Source organism: Terrapene carolina, unplaced genomic scaffold (genome assembly GCF_002925995.2).
Source record: "Terrapene carolina triunguis isolate 2854851 unplaced genomic scaffold, T_m_triunguis-2.0 Scaffold34576, whole genome shotgun sequence".
In the NCBI taxonomy this organism is placed as follows: Eukaryota; Metazoa; Chordata; order Testudines; family Emydidae; genus Terrapene; species Terrapene triunguis.
The window spans coordinates 10,203-19,486 of NW_020698927.1; the positions used below are offsets into that span (position 1 = coordinate 10,203).

General features: G+C 48.3%; 1 protein-coding gene across 4 annotated transcripts in view; it reads left to right on the forward strand.

The window, feature by feature from the left end:
• The first annotated feature begins 4,498 nt into the window (after window positions 1-4,498).
• GTPBP8 (GTP binding protein 8 (putative)) overlaps window positions 4,499-9,284 on the forward strand; it is an 8,267-nt gene continuing 3,481 nt past the window's right edge. For all 4 annotated transcript variants that reach the window (XM_024203294.2, XM_024203293.2, XM_029914303.1 and 1 more), the window contains exons 1-5: window positions 4,499-4,572; window positions 5,079-5,450; window positions 6,403-6,501; window positions 8,428-8,558; window positions 8,972-9,071. In XM_024203294.2, coding sequence (XP_024059062.2) covers window positions 5,118-5,450; window positions 6,403-6,501; window positions 8,428-8,558; window positions 8,972-9,071 — 663 coding nt within the window. In that variant the 5' untranslated portion in view covers window positions 4,499-4,572; window positions 5,079-5,117. The remainder of the gene's footprint in view (window positions 4,573-5,078; window positions 5,451-6,402; window positions 6,502-8,427; window positions 8,559-8,971; window positions 9,072-9,284) is intronic.

Here is a 9,284-nt window from a genome sequence, read left to right on the forward strand (position 1 = left end):
GACTGGCGATCTCATGTGCCAGTCACTTTGGAAAAGGCAGGAGCACTCTGCGAAAGCAGGGAGTGGTACCAGTGGGAAGACAAGGAACTGATGCTGGAATACATAAGAAGGGAGACAGCAATGCACAGGGAAGACAGAATTTCATCCCCAGTTGTTTAACAGCTATTTGGAAGCAACAGAGAGATGGGGAAGATTCTGTGCTGTGCCTTAGATATGTCTGCACTGAAGCTAGAAGATGTAAATTCCAGCTCTAGGAGCCAGACCTGCACTAGAGCAAGCGTGCTGAAAACAGAAGTGTGGCCACAGCAGTGCAAGCAGTGGAACGGGCTAGACGCCCTGAGTATGATCCCATCTGAGTCACTAGGCGGCTAGCCACTGACACCATTGGGGCTACACTGCTATTTTTAGTGCACTAGCTTGCTCAGAGCTAGCGCAGGTAAGTCTCCTTGAGCTGGAATTTACACCTTCCAGCTGCAGTGCAGATGTACTCTTAGAGGCACAACACAAACCTCACAGCCCAGGGGAAATGTGAAGGGGAAGAAGCAAGGAAAAGGTGGTTAAAAGTCACCTAGTGCCCTTTTGTTTCTGGACTGTTCCAGGGAGCTACCTAAAGTTAGCAGCCCAATCCGAACTGCCTGTGGGCGGCAGCCTAACCCAGTATTGCTGTAGTGCTCTGGCCCTGCTCCTGTAACCCCTGCTATTTGCATATCCCATCTATTCCTGGCAGAAGCCTCATAGGACAACCTGCAGCTGTCTGATGCAGTGCCTGCACTGGTGGAATTCTCCCAGGACTGGTCCCATAGCAGCATACAGAGGCTGATGTGGCGGTGTTGTTATTGGGCTCAAAATCACACCCATTGCCTGCAGCTTTATCACAATGGGCACCTACACCAGCTTCTCCTGCCCTTCTCAGCCTTTCTCCAGTCATTCAATTACTGTGCCAGATAAATGGAAGGAGACTATGTATCTCAATTTCAGGCACGCATAAGGCAAACATTGCCCCTGTACACGTTCGGGTTTGTATGGCTTTTGCATATATTTAAGTATTTAAAAAGTGCGGGCTGGAAACAAAAGGTCACGTGTACTTTGCACATCAGTTACACTGGTCTTAAATGCAAATCAAACAATGCCTTCCCTGTTGCATCCTAAGTCATTTGGAAAACAGCCAGAAAATAACCTCACTACCATAAAAACAAATAATCTATCAACTACGCTCAGCACAATTACAGAGAATTTTATAAGGGTGGTTTTAATGCAAATAACCGAAACAGACCAGCATTACAGTACATTATCTAGCTGTTGCCCTACATCCACTTCCCCCACTCGGTTTCAAACTACATGCAACCACAGACTGCAAGCAGGGTTAACAGTCACTTCTCTGTTTAGTAGTACATAGGTCAGAGCCAGCGTGACTGCCTGGTCAGTGTAGCCTTGACTGACAGATCCCCACGCAAAATGTTTTCAGATCCCGATGCAAAATGCAGCAGACGTGCAGCCAGTGGATATCTCCACCTTAATTTCCGTCTCCCAAAAGCACACTCCACCCTCGGCCTGCACTTGCTCAGTAGGGTTTTGTTCTCTGTGGGTTTGTAAAGTCAGAGAAAGATTCCTTGAGCCATGGAAATATTGGGCATGTAGGGTCACCCAGGGGCACAGTGTGGACAGAAACACCATCAATATTGGTATTGGTAGGGGATACTGATAATGCAGTTCCCATTTTGCTCACTCTTGAAAGTGCGGCCTTTTATTTTTTATTTTCGAATACTGGCATTGTGCACTTGATCTGGCCACCCTATGGACCTTTTCATGGATCTCCTGCATTGATCCACTAAGGCCTACATTACCACAGAGAACACTTTTCTGTTAATGTACACGTGGGCTTGTTGGGAAGAACACAGAATAGGTTCTATCAACAGCTTTGGCACAGTTCAACAACCCAGCTGTCTGTATCTTCAGTGATCTTTGGCACATGCAAATGTATGCTCAGTATAATATATACCCCCATTTTCTTCTATTGTAGGGGCTCATAGCTGTACCTATTTTAAGGTTGCCCAACGCTTCCCATTACAAGACCCTGTTTTCAGTTGCTTATCAATTGCCAAACTATAACCACTTGGGCTGAAATTTCTCAAGCTGCCTCGGGCTGAATAATTTGGGAAAGTTTCACCCTAAATGCTACAGCCATTTCTGCAAATGACCTTTTCTTTGAGAAACACTAGTGTGCCTGTGCTCTGAAGCAGGGACTTGAAATTTGGTAGGGGCTGGCCTTTGCATCAATCTTGGGAAAAAAATCTATTTTGCACAGGCTCAGTAGAGACATCCTAGAGTTTAACAGCTAAAATTTCCAAAGGTTCTGTTCTCAGTGAGGATGCTCAAGCCTCTCATAGATCTTAGTGCTGATCAAATTGTGCATGTGCCATCCCCACAGAGTGATGAGCATGCCCCAGCCCAGGGCTATGGGGTAAAGCTGTACTTTCCCTGTGATGGCAGCTCCAGGCCTGGGTGTGGCTGATCCCTGCTGGCACCCAGGCAGTGAGGAGGAAGCTGTCTGACTCGACTGCAGAGAGGACAAGAGCCAGACTGGGGAAAGAAGGAGATTGGGGCAAGGAGGCTGGTGAGAGTGAGACTGGAAGGGGGAGAGAGAAACTGGGAATTTGGGGGTGGGGGCGAGACTAGGACTTGTTGTGCAAGGAGACTGGGACTGGCAGCTGTGGGGAGAGTGGGGTTTTGATCCCAGAAGCACCAGAGGATGTATGAAGTCACTGAGGGGCTTTGCTACTCCTATTGATTTGACATGGAAGGTGCTCAGCCACTGCAGTGATGGGGTCAGTATAAAACTCCGATAGACAAAATAAAGACTGTATCATATGCACAAGGTAAGCACATATACAAAGTAAGGTTGCACAAGCAATGTACATCTGGTATTTCTTTACGTTTGAGTGGTTAACTTTGCAAACGTAATGTTCTTTTAACATAGTTTTTGTCTGTAATTTATAGTGAGTGTTTCTAAAAAACGCTCTTTAACTGACTGCCCCTTTATTGCCACCTGGTGATCAGAGCACATAATTCCAGTTTCCTTTATTACTGGGTTGTTAACTATGGCCTTTATTTGCACTGGAGTTTTTAATTTGAAACCAGAGAAAGCCTGCTGGTGCAAATCACATTTTGCGCTGGGGCAGTGCATTTGCACTAGGGGCTTGCACTGGTGCAGGTACATCTGTGTAGCTACCAAAAACCCAGTACAGGCCAACCTCTAGCTTGTTTCTCCTTCACGGATTTGAAATGGATAAACTGTAGGATCAGCCTTATTCTTCTTACTGGGAGTCTGGCTGGGAACACTGATGGTCCAAAACCATGTTCTGATTGGCTAGTTGAACCTTTTATAGTGATTACATGGCTGTGCACTAACCCACAATAGTGCCTAATAAAACCTCCTGAATAAAAGAAACAGAATGGGGTTGACAGCCAGGAAATTAACAAGGGGACAGGGGTTCTATAATAATTATCTTGCCTCCTATTTTTAAATTGAGTATTACAAACATTAAGTGCAAAGGCAGCCAAACCCCATTTTTATGCCTCCTTGCTACCTTCTTCCTCTTCCAGGCCCCCCTTACTTTCCATCCCTACTAACCCCCTTCTGGGGTGCATATAAACTTGCGTTGTCTGTTTCAGTATTGAAGTAGCTCCTAACTTGGCACTATACAGTTGAAGGTCCCAAAGTTTAGAGCCAGCCCACCGCTCTCCAGAGCTGCTCAGCTCCCTGGCTGTGATGGAAGAGGAAACAGATTCTCTTTCACGAGCCCCTGCCCAGCCTTGGAGCAGAGCAGTGCAGTGCTGGGCTGCTCTGAAATCGACTTGGGCTGTACAATGCTGAGGCGAGGTAGCTTAAAGATGAACTGCAAAGGGAAAAAATGGGTCTGTGCTTTTCTTCTTCCTTTTTACAAGGGGGGGAAGAAGGCCTGAAAGGTGGATTTCTTCCCTCTCCATTATTATGATTTAATCTTAGAAATGAGCAGGGCTGTCCAGTCTGGGCTTACATGTGCAGGGGGAGCCTTCTCTGCTCTCAAGTGGGAAAGGGAGGCTGGGTGACACCTTTTCTCCTGCGTTTATCAGGCGTTTGAGTTAAATAGGGAACAAAGTTTCAAACAATGAATAAACTCCCTGCACCTCTCCATTAATCTGCTTCATCACCCGTGAGCTCATCAGCCCGGGACGGGGCTTCTCCAGTTGGCCGGCCAGGGAGGGAGCAGCGAGCGCCCAGGCCGTGCGGTGTGGATGGGATGCAGGGTGTGGAGGTGGGGGGCAGGTGCAAAGCCGGCCCCATGGGGGCGCTGGGCCCGAGGGGAGCCCCCACCCCACGGCACACACGGCAGCCCGCGGGGGGGGAGGATCTCAGCTCCGGAGAGGCCGGGGCCAGGCCCGCTGCACGGCGCCTCTCCCCGCCCCTCCATGCGGCGCCTCCTCCCCATCACCCCGCAGCGCCGGCCCAGCCCCACCTCCCTGCCCGGAAGTGATCGCCCCGGCCGGGGTTAAGGGCCGCGGAGAGGTCGGGCCGCGGCCGCCAGGGAGAGGGTGAGTCCCGGGCAGCCCCTTCCCCTGCGTGTCCCTCCCCGCTGCCATCGCAACCCGCCTGAGCACCCACTGCCGCCCCCCTCTGCCCCGGTGCTCTGGCATCCTTCCAGCCTTGCTGCGCCTGGCCCCACTGCAAAGCGCCCCCCGCCCGCAGCCCGCGCTCCTCCTCCCCGGGCCCGGCTGCAGGGCCTGTCTCCGCGCAGGACCCAACCATCCTCCACAGACCTCCTGCATTTCCAGTGCGTCCATCTTCCCGGCTTAACTCCACTGGGTGCCTCCATCCTCCCCCCTGGGGTGCCCTGCCTGACACCCGGGTTGTGAACGCGTCAGGGACACCATCTTCTCTTGGGGTGTGAGGCGGGTGTTACTGCGGTACAAATATAATAACCCTCTTAAAGTTCCCTCCACTCAGGGCTTTGAGCATGAGACACTCGGATCTCCAGTGTGAAGCTACCTTTGGTTCAGCTGTTGGACTAGCTCTTTAAGGACTCTTTAAACCATTGCAGGCTGATGAGCTTTTGGGAGACTGGGCAGAGCAGCCAGAGATGCTCCAGCTACAGAGGATGAGGAGGCTTGCGGGGGCAAACTGCCTGCTCCAGAGACACAGCGCTACGTGGAGGAGCTCTACAAAAAATGCATCGTTTTCGGAAGTGCTGCAGCTGGAGGATAAAAAGCTCACTGGTGTAGTTTTCCCTCTCCAGGGTCTAGAGAAGTATCTAGCCCCGAACGTGAACACTACAAGCTTCCGGACTTTCAACCCCGGCCTGGATGACATCCACAGGGCAGAGGCGCTTTTCAAACCCTCGGGCAAACACGTGATTGATTATTTCAGTTCTGCCGTCCGCATGGACCATGCACCACAGCTGTCACAGCCTGAGGTGAAGCCATTTCCAGGGATGGAGAGGGAGGTGGTATCCTTGCTCCTGTGGTCAGAACACATGCTGAGTGGGGGGAGCAGGGAGTCCATCCTATACAGCATCGTCCCTATCTCCCCTCCCCTGAATTCATGCATTTGGGTGCTGTAGTTTTGGCAGTTGGTTTGACCACATGGAGCCAAAAGAGAGCGTCTCTGTGCAGCCTCAGCCCTCTGTGAATCATGGGGGCTGCGTCAGCATGATCTTATGTAGGGAAACCTGCTCTGCACTGTCAATTCCCTAGGAGCAAGTGGTGCATTTTTGTCCACACTGGGCAGGCGAACTGATGGAAGTGCAGCTTTTGAAGGGCCTGGGGTCCAAGGAATAGACTAATGCCTGGGCTTTTTGCAGATGTCCCAAGATTTTACAGATCCTGGGACTTCTACAGAGTAGAAGGACTAAGTCCCTTATCAAGGGAACAAAATATTTATCCCTACAGATAGGACAATTACATGGAAATTTCATGTTGTCAGGGCTAAGTTTTCAACCTAACTTGGCCCTTCCGGCGACTTTTCATATAGGAGGGTATCAACTAGCACAAAGACATTCCCTAAAAGCGAGTCTGTCTTAGTTACATATATGGCCCCCAGCACCATGGTATCTGAGCACCTCACACTCTATGATGACACCTCTGTGAGATAGGGAAGTGCTATTATCCCCATTTTACAGATGGGGAACTGAGAGGCTACATGACTTGCTCAGCTTTACACAGGAAGTCTATGGTATGGTCTAGAACTCGGCTCCCAAGACTTACGTGAGTGTCGTAGTCGCTGGACCGTCCTTCCTCGTCTAAGGTGGTAAGGCCACGAGAACTAATTGAGGATTTGCAGGAGTGACCCACTCCTGTTGCACAGGTGGGGTTGGATGAAGGAGAGAAAACTAACAATAGTATCTCCTTTCTCCTGTCTCTCTCCAGGTGTGCTTTGTGGGCAGAAGCAATGTTGGGAAATCCTCCTTAATAAAGGCCTTGTTTTCATTGGCTCCCAATGTTGATGTCCGAGTGTCAAAAACTCCAGTAAGTGTTGTTATGGGATTCCCTCCATCTCAACTGGAAGCTCCTGCCAGTCAGGGGAGATGAGAGAAAGAGGGCTAACCTTAGCGCTGGAGTAACACAAAGCTCTGGGAGCGTAAGCTGGATTCTGTTCTGGCTTGTGCATCTTCAACAGAAATTTTAAGGTTCATTTGCAAAAGTCCTATTACTGGAAATATGAGGTGAAAAGAACCTAGCTTGACTCTCAGAGCCCAGGGTAAGTTTGCAGGGCTGACAGTTGGGAGGAAAAAAAGAATCTTATTACTCATAAGTTGGAGCACACTTGATGTGCAGCCACTGAGACAAAACAAACACACAGCCCTACCAAGCTAATTTGTAGTCGCTTTTTGAGAGTAGTTTGGCACTCGGAGCTAAATCCTCCTGTTCAAGTAATGACTGTGGAAGGTCTTTGAAGCAGTGGAACTGTCGCAGTCTGCTCCACACAGAGAGGAGCAGACAACAGGGAGGCTGTGCAAGGGGTCGCCACACCCTATGGACCCACAGAGGGAGACTTGAGGGCATGGCCAGTGATGCCATGACTGTAGATCTATTGACTTAAACACTCACAACACAGGCTTTTTGAGTGTGTTACTGATGCTACTTCAGCACAGAGGCTTCAGTGGTGGCTCTGGAGCAGCTCCCCAGGTATCCTGTGTCCTGCTTTCAGCATGTGAGGTGGGGAGAGGATTCCAACCCCCCCCCATTCCCATCCACGGTGCCCAAACTGAGAACCTCCCGTAGGCAGAGACTAGGTTCTCTGGCTATGTGTGAAGACCAGGATCCGTAAAGCAGTGGTTCTTCACCTTTCCAGACTACTGTACCCCTTTCAGGAGTCTGATTTGTCTTGCGTACCTGCAAGTTTCACCTCACTTAAACTATTTCCTTACAAAATCAGACACAATGTGCTGTGACACTTTTGTATTTTTATTACTGAAAAATGGCTTTCTTTCTCATTTTTACCGTGTAGTTATAAAAGACATCAACTGGAATGTAAATATTGTACTTACATTTCAGTGTATACTATAGAGAGCAGTATTGGTCCTGCTTTGAGCAGGGGGTTGGACTAGATGACCTCCTGAGGTCCCTTCCAACCCTGATATTCTATGATAAACAAGTCATTGTCTGTATGAAATTTGAGTTCGTACTGACTTTGCTAGTGCTTTTTATGTAGCCAGTTGTAAAACTAGGCAAACATGTAGATGAGTTGATGTACCTCTGGAAGACCTCTACGTACCCCCAGGGGTATGCATATCCCTGGCTGAGAAACACTGCTGTAGAGTGTTTTCTAAAATCCTTTCTGATACCATGGCTAAATAGTATGGTAAGTACTAGTGTTCTGGTGGCACCTTAAAGGCTAACAGATTTATTTGGGCATAAGCATTCGTGGATAAAACACCTCTTCACGAAAGCTTATGCCCAAATAAATCTGTTAGTCTTTAAGGTGCCACCAGACTCCTTGTTGTTTTTGTGGATACAGACTTAACGCAGCTACCCCCTGATACTGCTCTAGGGTTGTAATTTCAAAAAATGTAAGTCCAGTACATCATGTGCCTAATGGACTCTCCTACGTGGGCTCATACAGCATCTCCCTCCTCTCAACTACCTAGATTTGTGTAGTCACATTTAGAGAAACTTAAGCTTGTGTATCAGTCGTTGGGATGGTATCCTGTTTCTACTAAACCATGAAGTGGTTCCCTCATTCAGTCAGCTTGTCAGTTACCCAGGATACATTACAAAGTCTATTCAGCGTTTCTAATGAATCTAAAACACTTTCCAGTCTTCTAGGCCCATCGGTTTCTTGGTTCTTGTCCATATTCAGCTCAGATTTCTAATGTTGGGCATAAAGTACCTTTTAAATAATCCCATGGCCATTTAGTAATATTTAATAAAGCCCAACCTTTCTCTCTCCAGGGCCACACAAAGAAAATGAATTTCTTCAAAGTGGGGAAATACTTTACGTTGGTGGACATGCCAGGCTATGGCTACCGAGCCCCGCAAGACTTTGCTGACATGGTGGAGGCCTATTTACAAGAGCGTCAGAAGTAAGAGAGCCATTGCATGCTGTCGTGTTTTACCTGCAATCTCACAGTGCATCAGAACAGTGGGATGTTTGCGGAGATTATAAAAAGGTGGAAGAGTTAAGTGTAGATATCAAGAAGGCATTACCAACAATGGGGTGGAATGTATTAGACCACGGTATAGCTTCCAGAGTGAAGTGGTGGCATTACCATTGTTTGAGTTCTGTTTTGAAGCTTGGATGGATCAAAGCACTGGAAAATATTCCCCTTAGGTGCTATCCTGTATTGACTCCTCTCAGGATGAACTAGATAAGACTAATTCTCTTTTCCCATCTCCAAATCCTATGAGGTAGCGTCTCAGTTCTCATGCTAGTTAATGTAGAAACAACCATTGTTGCATTGCCCCTCACTTGTGTTACTATCTGTATCTTTGTTAGCTTGAAGAGGACCTTCTTATTAGTGGACAGCTTGGTAGGATTTCAGAAAGCAGACCACATTGCCATAGAAATGTTGGAGGAGTTTGGGATCCCTTACGTTGTAAGTTATACTTTCTCTTTAAAACACGAACCAAAATAAAAATGTAAATTGGCCGGGCTCAAGGGCATTCTCTAAACATTTTGTACCTTCAGCTAGACGAGCCTCAGCAGTAGAGCTCTAGCAGTGAGTTAAAGGTGATCTGCACAGGGAAAAAAATTGTCCCCCTTTCCCCCCCCCCGCTTTTTCTTTTTCATACTGTATAGGGAGGCCTGA